The sequence below is a fragment of the Trichoderma ghanense genome, assembly GCF_004382785.1.
Source record: "Trichoderma ghanense strain CCMA-1212 chromosome Unknown scaffold_1, whole genome shotgun sequence".
NCBI classification, from domain to species: domain Eukaryota; kingdom Fungi; phylum Ascomycota; class Sordariomycetes; order Hypocreales; family Hypocreaceae; genus Trichoderma; species Trichoderma ghanense.
This window is the reverse complement of record NW_027395664.1, coordinates 1,271,144-1,291,325: the sequence shown is the minus strand read 5'-3', so window position 1 is coordinate 1,291,325 and position 20,182 is coordinate 1,271,144. Positions and strand designations below refer to the sequence as shown.

Genomic DNA, 20,182 nt, shown 5'->3' with positions numbered 1-20,182 from the left:
GGGGGGGGGTGGATTTTGTTCTGCTGTGCCATGTGGGATTAACGTTGAACAATCGTGTCGAGATGGTCCCTTGGCTTGGCTTTGTGCTTTGGCGTTTTGGTGCGAGGTCAGTTGAGCCTTCGTCTTTGTAGTGGTATGTCCGTCATTATCATGGGGTTATGTGGTGTAGCAGCTGTGAGGTAAGCTGTATAAATGATGCACCATACAGACGCAATGCAGTACCTCGTACGAGGACAACTTTGATGTGAAGCCGCTTCGAGCTAGCATTCCGTCATCTTTCCCCTCAGCCTTCCCATTGCAGCAATCGTCAAAATCTCGAAAGGGGGAGTGGACATGTCAAAGCAGAGATGAAGGCAGAAAAAGACCGGGGCAGAATCAGGGGAAGCGGGCTTTTCAGGGGATGGGCAGAGAGCAAGGGGATGAATGGGGCGAGATTTGAAAGATGCATTTGTCTTTTTTGCAACGTCTAGTCGAGATGCAATCGGATCGCATCGGATCGCCCATTGATTGCTCAATCTGACATGTTCATGCGCCTGCTATTCCTTCTATTTTGTTTTGACGTTTTGTTTCTTCGTTCGGTGGCTTGCTTTTTGAAATCAGAGACCAGATGGGCGTTGGTAGAATGACGACGGACTTTGTGGGAGATTGCAGGAGTCGTGATTGTGATTCATGCCCGAGGCTTTTGGGAGTGGGAAGTTGTATGGGGCTGACACTTGATGCCAATTTGATTGGAATCTTGCAGCTGAAGGTGTACCCAGAATTACAGGTACAACTAAGGACGCAAGCTAGGAGAACTCATTGGCCAACGTAGGTACTTGATACTACTTCACTGGGCCCTTTTCTTGCACTTGTCAAGAGGGACCAAAACAAACAAACAGAAAACACTAAACAACACTTGACAACAGTGGACATGAAATTCGAGGACTTCAAAAAGCAGAAGAAACGGGTGCGTGGAGGCGCCAGATCCGCTTTCCTTGCCGTCTGAGATGCTAAGCCGAAAACAGACCTGACGGTATAGGCACTGTGACGTCAGCGGCTGCGGCACAAGGGGACCCTAGCTTAACGCACGTGCCCCACATAGTATGGATCTCGAAACGTCATTCTGCAGCGCCGTCATTGGACGGCTTCTTGATGGTAGGATTGTTGTGCTTGCACCAAGTACCTTGCTGGACGAGGTACGAGGTATGAGGTTTACTGAGAACAAGACGCAGTTGCGTATTACCGTATGAGCCGTAGGTACATGTATCCATGCACCGTAGGTACCTATGTGATGTCTCTCTCTCTCTCCTCCCTCTCTTCTCTCCTCTCTCTTCTCTCTCTTTGAGGGTCTGGGTGATACTGTGAGATTGTATCAAGGAGGAAGACGAGATGGAGACAGAGGGAGTGTGTGAGAGAGGGGACTGGCTGAACGGTGGTGACGATATCAGCGCCATCCAACACTCTCAGCAGGGGACCATTGCGTCGTGTCGACGTACGGACCTACGTACCACTCGATACCCTTTACACTACAAGTAATCCGGCATCTACCCTGGGGGACCAACCAGGCACGTTACGAGTATATCTGCCCCCTCCCCTTTTGGCGCATGGCGATCTATCTGCCCATTCTGGCGGCCCCAGTGAACTCGTAGCAAATCTGATAACTTTCTCACCTTTTTTTCGAAGCGACGACACGCACTGTGACGCAAGAATTCCGAGTCGCTAGGTGCACAGTGCGTTTTTTTTTGGTACAGGTAACTAGGTAGGTAGCTGCGGGCTTCTAGGGGACAACTTTTAGCGCACTTGTGCCGCATTTCAGTGGAACATGCGCTGTATCGTATTTCTCCGTGGCATGGCGCCTGAGGTACATGTATTGGAGCGAGGGACCACTAACGCTTCGCACATGTACTACTTCGCGGACACACGAGTACCAAACAGATGTCTCAACGTCGGGAGGTCCAAGCACTTCAGGCTGGTTTCAGCAAAGGTGGTGGTGCCTCCGTCTTGTTCAAGACAGCCCAGCCTCTGGCGTTTGTTTAAGCATCGCCACCGACGTCGTAGCAGGCAGGGGACCTTTTTTGCTTTTTTTTAGAGTCTAGGAAGGCGGTTGAAAGGAACAGATACGAAGTAGTAGCAGCCTCTAACGTGTGTGGCTTCGCCGCGAATGATTCCGTGGCGTCTGATTCGAAGCGTTCGAAAGGAGTTTGCTAGAAGGAGGTTGCTTGCGACGGGGCTTGCTTTTAGACAAGAGACGGTTTATGCGAGCGTGTTTGATGGAGGAACGAGAGCCGTGAGAGTATGGAATGGGCGCTGCTGGGCAGGCTTGACAAAAGCCACGGGCATCATTTGGCGTCTCTGCTTGGGGATGGGGGTTGTGATAGCACACTGTATTATCTTGACTGCGTCTCGGTCTTCAGAATCAACCGTGGAGGGTTACTGTGCGCTTTTTCATTTCGCAAACTGCTTTGAAAGCCCAGCGATTAATCTCATCAACTAATAACTACTGATTAGAATCTGGCTCCCAATTATTCTCCTACTGCTTTTACAACCCTTGGCCGGAGAAGAAATGGCCAAGCTCTCTAAAAATAATCTGTAACAAGCCAAGCCACGGCCGCGTCCGCGACTCAAAATCTCCCAAGGAAACATGTGCAAACACGGCAATGCCGCGTAATCAAAAAAAAAAAAGTACATACATACCGTTTCTCCAGAACTTTTCATTCTTTCTCCCGCTAGTCATTCAACTGGCCGTTTGAATCGTCAACAGGCGTAGTTTTGCGTTCTTTTTTCCAAAGTCCCAAGACCTTAGTCAGTTCAGCTTCACTCCGGACGATTGATTCCGGAGCTGAATCCGATGGCGCATCTCGTATCAGAGAAAAGTGGACTTAATCTTTCCATCAAAGAAGACGGTTTACTCTAACACTATCTGTTATGAATCCACTTGTATGTAGGTACTGGACTTCTTCATCCATGGACCAGGGCAGTTCACGTATCAGAATCCAACTCCACTGAACATCTACAGTAACGGTCTTGTGCCTGCCAAGATGTTTCATTCCTCTTACTTCTGCATGTGGGACACTTTGAGCATGTTGATCAGTTCTCCGGACTGCTTCCGTCTCCATACTATTTCTTCTCTGCTCCGCTTGGGAAAAGTTCCAAAACCGCTCTTGTGTTTCTGAGAGTTGCTTCGCCTCGTTGGGCAAGTCAGGGGCATCTCGCGCGTAAATCCATACAATATCACAAATCACATGAAACTCATCAAACTCTTTCAAACTCTTTGCTGTCTAAGAAAAAGGTGCGAAGAGGTTCACATGGACTGACTGAAGCTCTTCGAGAAGACGTTCGTTATCACCCTCTGCCGCAGGACCGTAATGACATGACCCGTCAACGTACCAGCTTATAGCGTCGGGGTGACAATTCAGAGAAAAACATGATGGGGTAGAGATGCTGAATACTATTACTTGGTCATGTTGCAGAGTCATTCAGTTGAAGAGAGGCTGCTTCATCAGGCACACGGCATCCATAGGTTCATCTCACTGCAAAGACAACGGGAATGGAATAGCACACCATCTTTTCTTTTGGTACTCTAAACATGAAAACGCCTAAACGCATGCCACTGCAGTCCACCCTTGCGCGTTATTAGAGAAAAATCAAGCAAAATCAGAATATCCCCTATCCCAACTGCTATAACCCCCTATTATACGAAGAAAGCTTTTTTCCCTTGCCATCTTGTCATATGTAGCATGGCAAAGATAAAATCACAAAATAATGGCCAGCTCCGGTCGGTCCATGAGCTCCTCGTCCAGGTTGGGATAATACGGCACCATTGCATCGGCCGCAGCGACGTAGGCATCGTTGTATAATCGCCAGTAGGGCGTCCGCACCTTTCTCGCCGGGTGGAAGAGTCCAGCCCAGACGTAGTTGAGAACCAGGCCGGGACCGGCGGCCACACGGATGGCCTCGATGGCTTCGATGATGCGGTCAATGACGTGGGGACTGGTCTCAAACAGGTTGGGATACAGGAGGTTGAGTAGGTGGATCATGGCGTCTTCGCAGCCGAGGCCGACAACGCCCAGGGCAATATGCTTGACAACCGACGCGGCCGTCTGTCGATGGACCTGGTCGCGATCGGTAAGGGCATCCTCCAGGAGAGGCGTGACGGCGTAGACGTAGTCCTTGGCCATTTCGCCAATGTATTCAAACAGAAAGGACAGGGACTTGAGCACGCCGTTCTGGACGTTGAGCTCAGGCACCCGATATTCGTTCATCAGGGCCGGCAGCACAGTGAAAGGGGCACAGGTTTCGGCAACGATGCCAATGGCAACGGCCGTGTTGACACGCGACTGTCGCTCCTGCACCCTCAAGTTGTTCAGCAGCGTGGCCAAAACGTCCTGGGGGCCGATGGCTTTGGCAATGAAGCCAAAGGTGTTGTTTGCCGCTCGTCGGATTCCTTTCTTGTGAGCCTTGAGCATATCAAGCAGCTCAAAGCAGATTCTCATCCACTCTCGGGCGTTGACACTCTCGGGGCCGCGATCGGCGATACGTCCCACCAGATCGATTGTGTTCTCCTGCACCTTTTCGTGTCGGTTTCGTAGAATGGGCGTCAATCGCGGGAGCAGGTCTTTGATGGGCGGCTGCATCTGAGAGATGCCAACGACGGTGACAATGGATCGCAGGGCTCCCAGGATCGATCCGAGAACCTCAGGATACTCTTCTCCCAGGTACTCGTACAGGACAATGCCCAGCTTGCCCATGAGGGCATCCTCTCCGCACTGCTTCATCACCATGGCGATTCGGGAGATGAGGTCGGCGGCCTGCTGGCGGACAGTGGCAGACTTGTTGTTGAGTCTCCAGAGGATCGTGCTCACGATTTGCGGCAGGTATGGCTTGCAGCGAGTTCCCAAGGCGTTGACCACCGAACCGAAGCCGTTGAGCATGACAATATCCTCGACGCTCTGCTCTTGGAACGCGTGCAGGATGCCATCAATCAGCCGTTCCTCCAGACGCTCGCCAATGTCCGCGGCACCCAGACTGGCCACGACCTTCTCGACCGTCTCAACAGTCATCTTTCGATACGCCTCGCTCTCGTCCTTGAGGTTGTTGACAATTCTCTCCAGAATCTCGCTCACGCCAACCTTCTGGCCAATGTCGACCGTGGTCTCAACGACCTGCTTGTAGTTGCGCTTGTCGAGAGCCATTCGTCGGACCCAGAAGCTCTTGAAGAATTCGTCCAGCACATGCTCCTTCAGGTAGCCGGCTGTGACTCCCTCAGTGCCTGCACACTGAGACACCACCTTCAACACCACCTTCTTCATCTCTTCATCTGGTGAGGAGAACTCTCGCAGCAGAATCTCCATGATTTGGCTGGTGTAGTAGTTTGCATACTCTTCGTCCATGAGAGGGATGATGTATCCCACGGCCTTGAGAAAGCCAGCCAGTCCCTTTCCTCGTTGCTTGCGAGCGCCAGTCCACAGGGGGTTGAGGATGTCGTCGAAGCTCTCGATACCATATGGGTTCGAGGCCTCAGCAAGGGCAGCAATGGCCAAACTGGTCACGGTTCTGACTTTCGTCTGCTCATCGCTCAGGTTAGGGGCAATGCAGTCAACCAGGCCCTTGAGGTGGGGAAGCACCGCGCATCCCATCAGGATGGGGATCTGCTGGACAATCTTGACTCCGGTGTGTCTGGCTTGCCATGACTTCTTGCTTCGACACACGGCTCGGAGGAAAGGCAGCAGGGCGGGAATGCCGAGGGCAGAGGCAACAACAGCGAATGCTCGGGCCGTCGTGTTACGGACGTATTCGTCGACGTGGTCAATGTCGGGTCGCATTGTGCTGATCATGGTTGCAAGGCCTGCTGCTTTGCTGAGGTTGGAGATGATCTCACGACCTTCGACTCGGGCGTAGTAGTCTTGGTCAATCAGGAGTGGCTCGATGACGACCAGAATCTTGTGCACATATGGACGGACCAAGTCGTCCAGCTTGTAGAGAATGCGGTCGATGACCTTGACGAGCAGATGCCGCTCCTGGTCCTCCAGCGACTTTTCCATCAGCAGTGGGAGAATCTGGTCAAAGAGAGCACCGGCACCAAACTGTCGAGCATTGTCCGTGATCTGTCGAAGAGCCGTCTTTCGCATCGGCGGGGTTCCGTTCTTGATCTTGAGCAGCAGTCTCATGATCTTTCGCTCCTTGAGCTCGTCCACGCTAAGGGCGTTCTCGTCAGCGCCGTCTGTGAGCTTGCCAAAGTACGCCATATCCTCAGGCTTGAAGAACTGCAGGTCGCCAACCCCCGGAATCTCAGCCGGCATCGGCTTTCCACCAAGTCTGACTTGGTCAGGGTCCTGCATCATGAAGCCAGTCTGAGGCGCGGGGGTCGCCATCATCTTGTGAGCCGGAGCCCGGACAGGTTCATAACCTGGGGGGGGTTCTAGGATCTTGTAGCCTTCCTTTTCGCCAGGCAGGAGCCGATCGAGCTCTTCGTCGCTCAGAGGCATGTTCGGTCCTGAGATGTCGGTGCCAAACGTCGTGGGCATCGGGGTAGCCTGTGACGGGTGCACGGGGGTTGCAAGGCCTTGATTGCCCATCGGGGTCGCTGAGGGTGCCTGATCCCATCGCGAGCGTTTCTTGGGGGCCTCCATGCCACCGGGGGCTGGAACAGATGGAGTCTGGTCCCAACGGGAGCGCTTGGACTTGGCTTCAGCCCCAGTCTCCTCCTTTGGCTCCTCTTCCCCAGCAGGCGTTGTCGAGACATCCCATCGCTTCTTACGCTTGCGTACCGACGTGACAGCCTCGGTGGATCCCGCCTCTGCGTTTTCCTTGTCGACCTCGGCGAGCGTTGGCTTGAGCTCATCGTCATTGTCGTTGTTCGTCGACTTTGCCAGGATAGCCTGCTTCACACGCTGCTCCTCGCGCTCGAGCTCGCGCAACTCCATAATCTCCCGATAGCTGGTTCCATTCTCCGCGGCACCGGCCTGCCGGTTCTCAGCAAAGGGATCGGCTCGGGTCGGCGTGAGCACGCGGTTGAACCTCCGCTTCTGGTAATCAGTCTCGCGGTCAGCGATGCGTCCGCTCTTCTCGCCCTTGCCGGCCAGGATGTCGTCTTCCTCGACGCCATCGCCGCGGGCAAACTCGTCAATCATCTCGCGAGAGGCTGTGTACTGGCCCACGAGCCTACGCGTGTTGTCGCCGTCTGCCATCTCATCGTCATCGTCTCCCATCGGCAGGGACGTGTGATATCCCGCAAACTTATCGCCCCCCTGCGTGTCGTACAGAGCGCTGTCCGCGCTGTCGGTGAGCCGCTGCTTCGTCGAGTCGGTGCGTTGATTCGAGGCTGCCAACGCGCGAGAGCCCTTGGACGAGGCTGCCGCGGCGTTGCGCTCCTGCTGGAGCCGCTTGATGGTCTCGAAATCCGCATCAGACATCTTGGCTCATCGACCTTGCTGCTTCATCCCGGTTCTAACGTGCTTGAAGTGGTTCCAACGAGATCGTTGCGCATGGAGGTGTGCTGCTGCGAAGGCTCTGCTTGCTTTGGATAGGGATTGCAGGCCAAGCTCTGGTCTGAGGCGGCAAAAAGTCTACCGCCAACGGCAGCTTCCGACGTTTACCCGACGTGGCGCGATCCCTCGGATTCTGCCTAACAATGCGCTTACGTAATGCGGCGATCAATTGCAACGACATTTGCTCCAGACTCAGCATCGCCTTTGGCCAAGAAAGACGCGGAACATCGAAGAAATAACTTGATGAATAAACCAGCCTATTGTCAGCATTATGATATGGGGAATTGGTGCTTGAATAAGCATTCAAAGTCGTATTCATGGCCGAGATCTTGTGCGTCGCCTCTTCACCATTGATTCTACTTCTACGATGACCCCCTCTTTTGAATCCTCCTCTTTCACGTGTATTTCCTCCACTCTAACAGTTGTCTTTCTTTTCCTTGAAGTCTTTCCTTTTGCGGCCGAGACTTCTTCATCTCCCGGTAGCTCTTCCATCTCCTCGACCTTCTCGACCTTTTCCACCTTTTCCACCTTTATACGCCCTGAAAACTCTCGCAAGTCGGCTGTGAACAAGACTGAATGAGCCCAGCCCGCATACTTGCCCCATATGCTTCGGAAATGATCGCCAATCGCATCGTACATGGCCTTATTGATGGTTTTGGGGCCCTTCTTGCCAAAGCGGTAGTCTCGTTGGGCGATCTGGAGGACATGCGTATCAACCGGCACTGATTCTCCCCATCCAAGGCCCATCAAGCACACGCAGTCGGCCACTTTTGGGCCTACGCCAGTAAGCGAGAGTAGTGCAGTCTGGGCGTCTTTGTAGGTGGACTGCGATCCGTCCGACACTGCCACGGCATTGAAAGCGGGGAAGTCTGGGTTCCGTAAGGAGTCTAGCCATGCTGAAGGCTTCTCCTGTGCAATGATGCGCGCTGTCTCTGCGATGTACTTGGCCCGATATCCAAAGCCAAGCTCTCTCAGACGAGCCTCGACTGTCTTGTCTGTGAGAGACTCTGGTGTTGGGAAGTCGTGCATGGCCTCTCCATCAATGTGGCCGATTAACGGGCCATAGTATTTGCAGAGCTTGTGGGCCTAAGTTCATTTCTTGTTAGTAGAAGCATTCCAGGGTGAATTTCCTCGTATCGACTCACCATCTGAGATATTCGGGATATGTTGTTGTTGCTGCTGCATATGAAGCATATCAGCGCCTCCCATGCATCCTGGTTCAGGATCCGGACTCCTGTAAACTGCGGTGCCTTTTTGCGAAAGTTGGGGTCATCTTTGGACCACTGTTGATACAGCGACGCAAGATCTATATTCAAGCTGAAGTAGTGGCGAAGAAGATCTTCCGTGTCGTCCTTGAATGAGGGAATCTCTGCTTGATGTGCTGGCCATGTCACCTTGTAGTGCAAGTGGGTTGCATCTTGCTTCAGAGACAATATCCTCCCATGCAAAGTGCAGGTCCTATCTTCGTCAGTCAAGAACAAACAAGTAGCATCTTTGTAGTGAGACGAACCATTCGTCGTTGAGTTTCCGCCACCTAAACGACTGGCCGCACCGCAACGTCGTGTCAATGCAGAGCTCTGCCAGGCTAACAGGCAACTTGCGCCAATCGGCAACATGTTTCAGGGCCATTCTTCAAGAGTTGAGCCCTGCAAGTGCTTCCGGATTGAGTGTGCGAACGATAAACTCCAGGTTAACGCCGAATCAATTACACGCAGCAAAAGTCGTTCACTTTAATGCCTGCCTGAGTGTCCATGGCAATTGATAGGGGGCCGCTAGTACCTTATGGAGCCTCGAGGGTCCTGAGCGCGTCACTAAAGCACTAGCCGCAGATAATCCGACAGGCTCGCCGGCGGAGTGGCGCACTAGAGCCGAAGCGGACTAGCGCCTATGCTGCAAAAAAGCTCCAGCCTCGCCTTTGATGCAACGAATTGGCAAAGGAGCTTCTGGCCAAGAACATCTGCAGCGACCTCAATCTGCCGCTTTGCCCGCCACGATATCCGGCAGCATCAATCATCTCAAGACGGTGCTCGGTCGCTGGAGTCAGCGATAAGATACGGCCATCATGAACGGCGACAGCTACTCATCTCGAGGTAAAGAACGACACGCGTTCCTGTGCCGTCTCTTCTTTTTTCGGGCGCCTGTGCTAACCAAAGTTTCGCGTCGAGCAGATGGGGGGCGAAGAAACCGAGATTATCCTGTTCGTATGCCAATCTGCTGATTCCACCAGCCGTGTCTAATCGCATTTGCTGCAGGGCCCGAGAGGCGATAGGGATGATCGCCGCGACCGTCACAGAGACCGCGACCGCCGACGCTCTCGATCACCGGATCATCGTGGACATCGTCGAGGAGATGGTGACGGTGATGCATACTCGTCAAGCCGCAACCACCGTGACCGAGAGCGCGAGGACAGATATTCATCGGCGCGCGACCGCCGAGGCGACCGGGACTGGGACCGTGATCGCGGCTCCTACCGTCGAGATGCTCGACGTGACGACGATGACAGACCCAGCCGGCGAGATCGAGACCCCTACGATGACCGTCGACGAGGTGGCCGAGACCGGGACAGGCGGGATGATGCCTTCATAAAGCAAGAGCAGGCACGCCGCAGCCCGTCACCCCCCAAGAAACGAGAACCCACTCCTGACCTGACGGATGTCGTGCCTATCCTCGAGCGCAAGCGACGCCTGACGCAGTGGGATATCAAGCCTCCCGGCTACGACCTCGTGACGGCTGAGCAGGCCAAGCTCTCCGGCATGTTCCCTCTTCCGGGAGCCCCCCGTCAGCAGCCGATGGATCCCACCAAGTTGCAGGCCTTCATGACCCAGCCCGGTGGCCAGGTCAGCAGCGCCGGCCTGAAAGCTAGCAACTCTCGACAGGCCAAACGTCTGCTGGTCTACAACGTCCCCAGTGGTGTGACTGAAGATGCTCTGATGTCGTTCTTCAACCTACAGCTGAATGGCCTGAACGTCATCGAGACCCCTGACCCCTGCGTCCTCTGCCAGTTTTCTTCAGACAGAGCCTTTGCCGTGGTGGAGTTTCGAAATGCATCTGACGCAACCGTTGCGCTCGCACTCGACGGCATCACCATGGAGGCTGAGGATGCGCAAAACGGCACCGCTAATGGCGGCAGTCACGGCTTGAACATTCGCAGACCCAAGGACTATGTCATGCCCGGCATTCCAGACGATATCCCTTACGACCCAGAGGTCATCTCCAACGTCGTCCCTGATACTGTACACAAGCTGAGCATCACCAACATCCCCACCTTCCTCAACGAGGAACAGATTATCGAACTCCTCGCCGCTTTTGGTAAACCCAAATCATTCGTCCTCGTGAAGGATCGGAGTACCGAAGAGTCCAGGGTGAGTCACGCTTTCTTGCGGAAACATGGTCAGTAAGAGCCGTACTAATCGTCAATCAAGGGCATCGCATTCACCGAGTATCTTGACCCATCTTCAGCCAACGAGCCTGCGCTTAACAGCCTCAACGGAATGGATGTTGCCGGCAAGAAGCTCAAGGTGACAAAGGCCAGCATTGGACCTACACAGGTGGCCAACTTCGACGTGGGCATCACCGCCATTAGCGGCCTTGCTTCTCAAACGTCAAACGACATTGAAAGGAGCTCCGTCATTCAACTTCTGAACATGGTTACTCCCGAAGAGCTCTTGGACAACGATGATTACGAAGGTATGTCGCCCCCTTGGCTGTATAGCTGTTGGGATCCTAACGTAGGATGCAGAAATCTGTGAAGATGTTCAGGACGAGTGCTCCAAGTTTGGCAAGGTCGTTGAGCTTAAAGTCCCCAGACCGACTGGCGGCAGCAGACAATCCGCCGGCGTGGGCAAGATATTCGTCAAGTTCGATTCCGTCGAGTCAGCAACCAAAGCTCTTACAGCTCTTGCTGGCAGAAAGTTCGCCGACCGAACTGTGGTATCCACGTATTTCCCAGAGGTCTGTCTATCTCCATGTCCTAGAAACAGAAAAGAGGAAAGCTAACACCGTCGACAGGAGAACTTCGAAGTCGGCGCCTGGTAAGGCCAGTTGTAATATTTGGGCAAGGTAGTTCGCAGTTCAATAGGTATTCGGTCGTGGCTCATGAAAGTCACATCTGCGTCCATGTGAAATTGACGACAGCTTTGGTTAAGGGGCGGAGCGTTGCAGATTTGAAGATGAAACGTATTTCAAGAATTTCCAATCAGGAAGACGAGGACGAAAACGAAACAAAACAGGACGGCGTTTGTGTGCTTTCGCGTGTGGCTGCGAAGAACAAAGGGTCAAGGCACGATTGTAGGCAAATATGTATGGAATGTCAAGTCATATTAGGATTGCTACGGTACTATCGCTATCGAACTTGTGGTGAATACTGTACGTGTCTGTGTGCTTCATGTCAGCAGTCTATTGCATGAAGCGGTCCCTTGCAGCAACAGAGGAGAGAGGTGTCAAAGATCAGAAGTCCGGTCCATTCATTGACTCCCCGAAGGAAGTCTAACATAAGAGGTGCCAAAATAAAACAAAATGTGTTCGTGTCATCATATGAGCATTGCCATGAAGGCATCGCTATAGCATAAGGAGCTTGCGCAAAAAAAAAAAAAAACAGAGAAATAGCTTACCAGTTCAATGTGGCTATATAGCACGATGTGCTAGCCGTGTCAGATGCATCTCTGCATCATCCATCCTCTGAGTAACATCCGAGTAAGATGAGAGAGGCGTTGAAAGAGCAAGACGCAGCGCGTCAGAAGCCTTTTGTCCTCCTTCACGGGAAAATTTTAGGACAGGAAGACAGCGGCGGGTCAAGAAATGTCGAGGCCGAAGAGACAAAAGGCGGAGTCACGTGCCAGAGCGGAATTTTGGGCGTGGAGTTCACCAGCCACACCCACGGCCGCAATTCCGCCTTTTGCCCTAACTAAGCGAAAATTTCATACCTTCCCCCCCCACAAGGCCCTTTATTCGCTACTGCTCTATCAAACTTTCGCGACCCAGCTCCCTCGACAACTTCTTGCATCGTCAGCAGCAAGCAGCATCACCTCCATAAACCAGCCAAGATGGGTCGTCTTCACAGCAAGGGCAAGGGCATTTCGGCCTCCGCCATCCCCTACTCCCGCTCTCCCCCCTCGTGGCTCAAGACCACCCCCGAGCAGGTCGTCGACCAGATCTGCAAGCTGGCCAAGAAGGGTGCCACTCCCTCCCAGATCGGTGTTGTCCTGCGTGACTCCCACGGTATCTCCCAGGTCAAGGTCGTCACTGGTAAGTCTTTTTGGACAGGATTGCGCGTTTATTTCGAGGAGAAAGACTTCAAATGGGGGGAAATTGTGACTGACTTGTGTAAAATTTGCAGGTAACCGAATTCTGCGTATCCTCAAGTCCAACGGTACGGAACCCTGAACGAAAGGCGAAAGAAAAGAGTGTCATGTTTTCGAACCGACGCATGATGTACTCTGCATTTCGATCTATACATACATTCTCCATGAGATACTTCTCTCATGTGCCTCTGTGCGGTCATGACTGACAGAGTGATCTAATAGGCCTCGCTCCCGACATTCCTGAGGACCTGTACATGTTGATCAAGAAGGTGAGATTCTTTGCCTACTCAGAAGGAGTCTCCTCTCACTCTTTAAGCGATAACGTACTGACAATGAAACACCAGGCTGTCGCTGTCCGCAAGCACCTTGAGCGCAACCGCAAGGACAAGGACTCCAAGTTCCGCCTCATTCTCATCGAGTCCCGAATCCACCGTCTGGCCCGCTACTACAAGACCGTCGGTGTCCTGCCTCCCACCTGGAAGTACGAGTCCGCTACTGCCAGCACCATTGTCGCTTAAGCGAAGAAGCAAAACAGAAAGAAGGACGACAGGTTATCCGGCCATGGTCATGGTCATGGTCGTGGAGGGTTCTCGGGTCTTGGAGTTTGGGACATTTATGGAAAAGCTGCATTTAGAGCCATGATTCTTACTGCGTCGGTCGTGAAACACCGAGCTGCGGCAGTCAAGATGCTCAAATCGAAAGCAATTGGACTGCTCATTGATATAGATGTGCTCTGGGTATCCTGAAATCCCTGATCCGTAATCTGAAATCCTCAACGCCTTCAACGTGCCTTTTGTCCCATGTTCTAATGACGCTCTATGAATTGAATCATCCTGTACCTTCCAGCTCCCTTGATCGCTGTATCAAATACTCGCCCAGCACTCGCAGAGGGTCTTCTGGTCTACATGGATTGTTAGACGGCTGTCAAAAGAACCCTGAACCTATGAAAGCCGCTCGCGCAACAACTTACTTCTCCTTGGCCAACAGCTTCATTCCTTCCAACAGAACACCGGTGACCTTTGTGTTCAAGTATCGCCGTGTCGAGTCGCCATGCGGAGGCGCCTCAGAAGGCATCGTAAAGCCCGAGTCTGGGTGTGCCGAAGGGGCTCTTGAGCCTTGCGCCGGAGTTCCTGTTCGGCCAGGAGCTGGGCTGTGAGCGAAAGCAGCGGGCGCCGGTGACTGCTGTGATCAGTCAATCAACAAAACGCCTCAGGAAAGCGTCACAAAGGGCCATTGGTGCAGCAAAACACATGGATAGAGTAGATGGGCTTACTGCTTGGTCTGTCGGTACATCAGCCATTGTCACGTCTGCGGTCCCTTGGCTCTGCTGCGTCGACGGCAGATTCGACGCCTCGTCATTGATGGACACCTGCGGGACATCCGGCACTGATCTGGAATCTTCGTCCGCCATGGTGATCAAGTCGGGAAGTTGCAGAAGCTGCGCAATTGGTTGCTTGGGAGCTGGAATGAAAGAAAGCTGCCATGCCGCTTCGAGAAAGCAAGTACCTATGAAGCTTGTTGGTGGAGACTGGGCACTTTAATTGCCTGGAGAGGGTCAGCTGACTTCGCGTTTAGCTGATTCGCGGGCCTCCGCGTCAAACTTGCCTCTCTTCTTGTGCACGATAAAACTGTATTCTTCTTGGACGGCCCCTTTTCCCTCCTCTACTTTGGCTGGCAAGTGTCAGAAATCTTGTCTTTGAAATGGGGTATCATGGATGCTTTTGTGAAGCGGCTACCGAAAGGTGATGCCAACGGTCGAGATGCTGGACATTCGGATGGCCGTGCATCGCCTGTCGTTGGAAGGCCTTCCAAGCGGTTAAAGAGGGAGAATGATACGGATACGGAATCTGAGGAGCCGAGTGGACTTCCTATCGAATATGGGCCTCGAGCAGCTGCCGTTCCAGAGCCATTCTTCGATGAGAAAGACCAGCCCCGGAACAAAGACCGAGTCACCGAGTTTGAGAATGCGCTGCCACCAACTGAGGCCAGTCAAGAAGCAATTGAGGAGTACGAGACCCTCCAGTCTTCCCATAAGAATCCTGGAGATCAAAGTTTCGAAGGGAAATCCGCTCCATTCTGGGTCAAGGGAAGGAGCTCGATCTATGTCGATGCGTTCAACCTTGCATTAGATACAGTCTTGGAAGAAGAATCCTCCCTATTCAGTAGCAGAGAGAGGGAAATCTTCAGTCAATGGAGAAAGTTGGACTACCAGACACAGTACTTGTGAGTCCACCCGAGCCAGCCAAGCCTTCCTCTCTTACTCATTAAAGAGGGTAGATACGTTCGGCTGTTTCTCCGGAAGACTGCGGCCTGGCATCGATCGTCTCGTCTCGGGTATTTCAACGACATCTCAGACCACAGCAGTGCCATTGCTATGCTTCAGGAACGTCGAGTTCTACCCCCGGAAGACGAGGTAGAGACGTTCGTAGATAACCAGCTGCCATCTGTTATTCCGGAAACCCCCGATGATAGCGATACTTTTTCGTTTGCCGATGCCTCGGATGACCATCTCGATACAGTCGAGGAAGCTGCCTCGCTCCTGTACCTCGACGAGCTTAAAGCTCTGGCCAAGGAAGCCAAAGTCCAAGGCAAGACCAAGATGGACATGATCAAGGCCTTGTGCCGAATGAGCCAGCAGCAGACCGGGCTAATGGCTCTGGGCATCAGTAGACAGAATAGCGGAAATTCGAGCACCTCGGGAAGACCAGACCAGGCCGTATCAACAGTAAGCAAGCTGAAGAGGGAAGATTCCAATCGGGAGCAGCACTTCTTGGCCAAGATTCTGGCCATTGTTGGTCCCTGCATTCGGATATCGCCCATCACGTTTAAATTGTTTGAGAGGGTTCACTTGGTCTTTTACAGATCTACAGAATGGACGGAGAAGTCGCTCACGACGATTATACTAGCCAAGATTGCTAGACGGAGTTTTCCAGAGTACCTTGTCTGCCGGTCGTCAACGATATTTGCGTCTCGATCCCACCTCCTAGAATTCGAGGCGGCGATACACATGGAAGCGGAGGTTGATAGTGTGCTCGATTCAAACGGACCCCTGGGTGAAGCAGGCTCGCAGAAAATCCTCGACATCTTTGAGAGGGTGTATCCCCGCTGGAAAACCCTGGTCGAAGAGGAAACGGAGAAAGAGCGGCGAGTCTACGAAATGGGAGAGGGTGCCTATCTCCGGAGATTCAATCCCGCTCATTCATACACGCGAATTGTTGTGAAGGCTGCATTCGTCTTTGGCAAACTGAAGCAGTACGTCAAAGAGCACGAGTTGTTGACCGAGCTGCTGGAGCAACGGCTCTTTCACCTGGCCAGAAGGGGATCCTGGTATCAACGCAAGGCTCTCCTGGAAGAGCATTACATGGCTAGTCTCGACCCGGACCCTGCCACCAACGACTTGGAGCAACAGAAGAAGCGATGGAGGGCTATAGCGGTCTCGACTTGTGAGACAGGTCTTCAAGACCCCGACTGTCATCTGATACATCATTACGATTTACAGAAGCGATTGGTCAAGCTGGAGAAGAGACTCCGCATCCCCAAACGGCTTCAGCATGACTTTGGACATGTACGACTTGTTGACCCCCTGGAGCTATCTGTTGAAGGCATCCAACTGAAGCGGACTCCCCCACCGAGGCCAGGAGGCCAGGCTCCAAGCACGAGAACCATTTGGTTGGATCAATCAGACTCCGGCGGTGAGTGCACCGTGGAAGAGATGTGCCTTGGTCACTTCCGGTCACAGGGTTGGAAGGGTTACCACGCTGAGGGTGGTATCGTTCGTACCCTGTTTGCGTATCTGTTCTACGACATCCTGTTTCTCTACATCCCCAACGTTTTCCAGACGGCCTTTCAGACCTGCCCGTTGGACTTGCACACGGACGCCTTCTACCCTGCTCGGGCCTCAGAGATCAACCACCGACTCGTGGAGATTGCCAATGGAGAGGGCGAACGGATCCTTCGTGGGGTATGGGACAAGGAGCATGAGCGACGAACCAGTGTGATAGGGCTCAATTGGGATTTCGAGGTGGAGGACTTGACGGAACTAGTGCGCTGCTTTCAAGGTAGCGCCTTAGCCGCTTTATGCAAGGTGATGGCTCAGGAATACAGACAGAGGGGTGGAGGCATTCCGGACCTTGTCCTCTGGCGACTGGCGGAGAGTGACGAAGCAGACGCCCCAGACGAGGAGCCGGGAAAGGCTAAAGGCGAGGTCATGTTTGTCGAAGTCAAGAGCGCAAACGACAGGTTGAGCGACACGCAGCGACTATGGATCCACGTCCTCACTGGAGCCGGGGTCAAAGTCGCGCTCTGCAATGCCGTCGCAAAAGAGATTAGAGAACTGGACTAGTAGCGCATCTGCCCGCATTGAGTCGCTTACAGGATTGTAAGACTTTGGATGGAGAAGAGGGAGGGGGATATACTTCCAGTTGTGATGGATGGAGGGAGGGTGCTCAACACAGAGGGTGGAGATGGAGGCGCGGACATTGACCTGCTCCCCCGCTTGCCGACTTGAGAAGCCTGGCCATCGAAGCTCCGGCGGGATGATCTTGGTTTGCCATGTGCAGCTGCGAGTCGCGAAGAACGAAAGACCTTCGTGGGATGTTGTTCCCCGATGGTTTACGGAGAGGGGATCCACCGGAGCTCCGTGTGATATGGAACCCAAGGTGCTTCCATCACCGTCGGTCGTTCGTGCGTGTGCGTGCTTCCAAATATAGCAGCCATGGAACACGTCTCAGAATGTTCCATCTGGGCAGAGCGGAAGCTCATCCGCAGTCCTTTTCTTCTTCCAAAGTCGGGTTTACCCGGTTTCAGCAGAGGTGATACGGGCCAGGACCACCCCTGCCTCTCTGTGCTCTCGCGTTTCAGGACCACTCATCATACAAACGGGTAGGATCCCCTCGAGAATCTTGCTAGCCTGACGGGAAACCGGGACCGATGAGAAGACATGGCGACATTGGGATAGCGTGACTCGCATGGCCGACTGTCACATTACTGCTCTAACAGCACGACGACCAACAGACATTTGTACCCTGGCGGGATGGCGATGTGTCAAGTTGCAATCGACTTGTTGAGGAGGATGTGACAGCGGACCAGGCTAGCAGAGAGCAAAGCAACCAGGACAGAGGGAAGCTTAGAGATTCCCAGGTCGGCGGTGAACCGATGCTAGTCCCGCGGATGAGAGGCCTCGCGTGTAGGAGAATTACCTCTTGCGTGGTAACTCGGCAGTTGGCCTCGACTGACGAGAGCCATGGTCGAAGACGAAAGATGGGAATCTAAGCACTAAAACTGCGGCCCCTTGTGGAGGACACGACGGTTGGGCTTTGGGTCCAGTTTATGCCCACGAGGCAGCCTTCGCTTATTGAGTTTTTTTTTCATTCTCTGTCCCTCTACCGTTTCTTGACAATGAGGACCGATTCAGAGCCTGGATATGGGTGCTTTGAGTTGCTTGCCTTCCTCTCCCTTTTCAGCTGTTTACTGTGTACTCGTACTGCTCCCTGCTTGCTTTGCTCGAGGTATACGAGCGTATAAGCGCCGCTCAAAGCAGCTGCAGCAGTCTCTCGCCACATGCAATACAACGGCAAGACAAGTGTCACTACGAAGGGCAGGGAGATTGCTCTATACGAAAGACGTCTTCATACATACTGCCGACATACGCCCTCGCACAGACATACAGACAAACGACAGGCATCAAAAAGGCTACAGCAGCACAGGCAGAAAAGGATCCCCCTTCCGAAAGCCACAGGAAGCGACGGCTTAGTGTCTGTGTTGTCTTGAACAGAATGTGTTGCCCACATATCAGGGCGCTTAGATCCCGGCCAATCATGGACTCTGGACCTGACGGGTGGGTGACAGACATCTCCACGCCGGCCAATGGCGCGTGCCTGCGGGAGCTCAACGGCGCTTAGAGGTCCGCTTTAGCACGAACGGGGGTGGCACTGGATCGTTTCTCTTGGGACGGACGCCGCTTTTAGGCTGGCAGGCTCTCTCTCTCTGTGTCCCACGACGCCTTGACTTTTTTTTTTTTAGCCCAGGTCCTACGAGAGGGAAGACAGGGGTATGGAGGGACTAGCAACTGAGGGAGGCGGAAGAGACGACGGGAGGGTGTGTGGGCAGTGACGTCGGCGAACGTCACGACGCACGACGGATGTGTGTCCGGGAGCAGGACGAAGGAATCCGGGGGTGTATTCGATCGAAGAAGGATGGAAGCTGAAAGACAGGTTTAACATACAAGACAAGAAGCAAGGGGAAGCCGGAGGAAGGACACATGGGTAGAAGAGCAGCAACAACAGCAGCCAAGGATAGGGACGGGGGATTCGTGCAGAGACGGCCGCTGCTATGACGAGCAGTACTCGTGCCCTTGATGAAGGTGGGAGAAGGGGGGGGGTGTGGAAGAGATGGATGATGACCTAAGCCCATGCACGACAGGAAGACTGATGGCTTAACGACCGAGTTTCGAGAGATGAAGAGTCGTGGCAAGGGGGATGACGATTTGCGAAAGGGAAGACGAAGACTGCCTGGGCGGTTTCCATTCGCTACGGCCATCAAGGACAGAAGGAGGAAGATGCGCTGCTTGATATGCTGTGATCTTGAGTCTACAGCCTATCATCCACATTGAAAAGGGCAAGACGTGCAAATAGCCGCTCAGCGAGATATTACAAGTCGCGACGAAACTCTCAGGGCGGCACACAATGGTTCTCTTCAATGGCTCTTCATGGACTTTATCCCAGCGCCATGATGCAGATGGAGAATACCATACCGCGGCAAGAAAGCCACAAACACAAAGAATGATGGCGGGATAGCATACAAGCATACAAGCAAAGTCCAAGTAAGCAGCTCGGATGGCCTCTCACATCGCGACCCTAGCGGGAGGCATCTTCCCGCCCGGCCCATTATCCGGCCTAGACTCATCCACTCGGACGCGGGCCACGCACACGCACACGCACAAGCGCTCATCATCCAGTGAAATATCAATGCTACTACGAGACAGAATGGCAATACGAGAGTCGGGATGTCAATGTTTGTTTTATTTCCCTGAGGGGTAGTGGACTGTCGTTGATGCAATGTCTGATAAAGGGGTATCAATAGGGTCCTCTACGCAAAGGAGTGAAAGTAAGAGAAGGGAAGAACAGGGGTGTATCAGGAACAACTGGTAAGTAAGGGTATGCCCTCTAGCTCAGCTTCCTCTCTCATCGATTTCACGCGGGCCCCAACTTGCACAGCATAAGCAAACAAGCAAAGATACCAACATCCCAGCTCCATCATCAAGCAAACTACATAACCTCTCCCCTCAGACAACATTCACTTTCCAGCGTATGACAAGTAATATATCCACTATCTCTACACTGTACCAGCAGAGAACAGGAGGGAGGGAGAGAAAACAAAAGCCCTTGCACATGTGATGGCAATATCCCATCCTATCCC

The 20,182-nt window shown here is 53.2% G+C and overlaps 6 protein-coding genes across 6 annotated transcripts; 3 read left to right on the top strand and 3 right to left on the bottom strand.

Annotated features, from left to right (window-relative positions):
• Window positions 1-3,731: 3,731 nt before the first annotated feature.
• Window positions 3,732-7,391, bottom strand: CCMA1212_001792 (U2 snRNP component prp10; the record flags this gene model as incomplete). Its single annotated transcript, XM_073699207.1, has 1 exon — window positions 3,732-7,391. The coding sequence occupies one exon, from the start codon at window positions 7,389-7,391 to the stop codon at window positions 3,732-3,734; it is 3,660 nt and encodes a 1,219-aa protein (XP_073562336.1).
• A 390-nt stretch (window positions 7,392-7,781) lies between these two features.
• CCMA1212_001791 (N-glycosylase/DNA lyase) lies at window positions 7,782-9,095 on the bottom strand (the record flags this gene model as incomplete). Its single annotated transcript, XM_073699206.1, has 3 exons — window positions 7,782-8,552; window positions 8,612-8,924; window positions 8,977-9,095. The coding sequence occupies 3 exons, from the start codon at window positions 9,093-9,095 to the stop codon at window positions 7,782-7,784; spliced, it is 1,203 nt and encodes a 400-aa protein (XP_073562337.1).
• Window positions 9,096-9,528: 433 nt separating this feature from the next.
• On the top strand, window positions 9,529-11,501 carry CCMA1212_001790 (Splicing factor U2AF 50 kDa subunit; the record flags this gene model as incomplete). Its single annotated transcript, XM_073699205.1, has 6 exons — window positions 9,529-9,556; window positions 9,635-9,663; window positions 9,719-10,828; window positions 10,889-11,153; window positions 11,206-11,417; window positions 11,475-11,501. 6 exons carry the CDS (start codon window positions 9,529-9,531, stop codon window positions 11,499-11,501), a joined length of 1,671 nt encoding a protein of 556 aa, XP_073562338.1.
• Window positions 11,502-12,508: 1,007 nt separating this feature from the next.
• CCMA1212_001789 (40S ribosomal protein S13) lies at window positions 12,509-13,284 on the top strand (the record flags this gene model as incomplete). The annotated part of the gene is made up of 4 exons (XM_073699204.1): window positions 12,509-12,710; window positions 12,802-12,834; window positions 12,989-13,035; window positions 13,111-13,284. The coding sequence occupies 4 exons, from the start codon at window positions 12,509-12,511 to the stop codon at window positions 13,282-13,284; spliced, it is 456 nt and encodes a 151-aa protein (XP_073561859.1).
• A 310-nt stretch (window positions 13,285-13,594) lies between these two features.
• Window positions 13,595-14,177, bottom strand: CCMA1212_001788 (COMPASS component SDC1; the record flags this gene model as incomplete). Its single annotated transcript, XM_073699203.1, has 3 exons — window positions 13,595-13,667; window positions 13,737-13,948; window positions 14,040-14,177. 3 exons carry the CDS (start codon window positions 14,175-14,177, stop codon window positions 13,595-13,597), a joined length of 423 nt encoding a protein of 140 aa, XP_073561858.1.
• A 274-nt stretch (window positions 14,178-14,451) lies between these two features.
• On the top strand, window positions 14,452-17,108 carry CCMA1212_001787 (uncharacterized protein; the record flags this gene model as incomplete). Its single annotated transcript, XM_073699202.1, has 2 exons — window positions 14,452-14,989; window positions 15,044-17,108. Exons 1-2 carry the CDS (start codon window positions 14,478-14,480, stop codon window positions 17,106-17,108), a joined length of 2,577 nt encoding a protein of 858 aa, XP_073561857.1. The 5' UTR covers window positions 14,452-14,477.
• Between the last annotated feature and the right edge of the window lie 3,074 nt (window positions 17,109-20,182).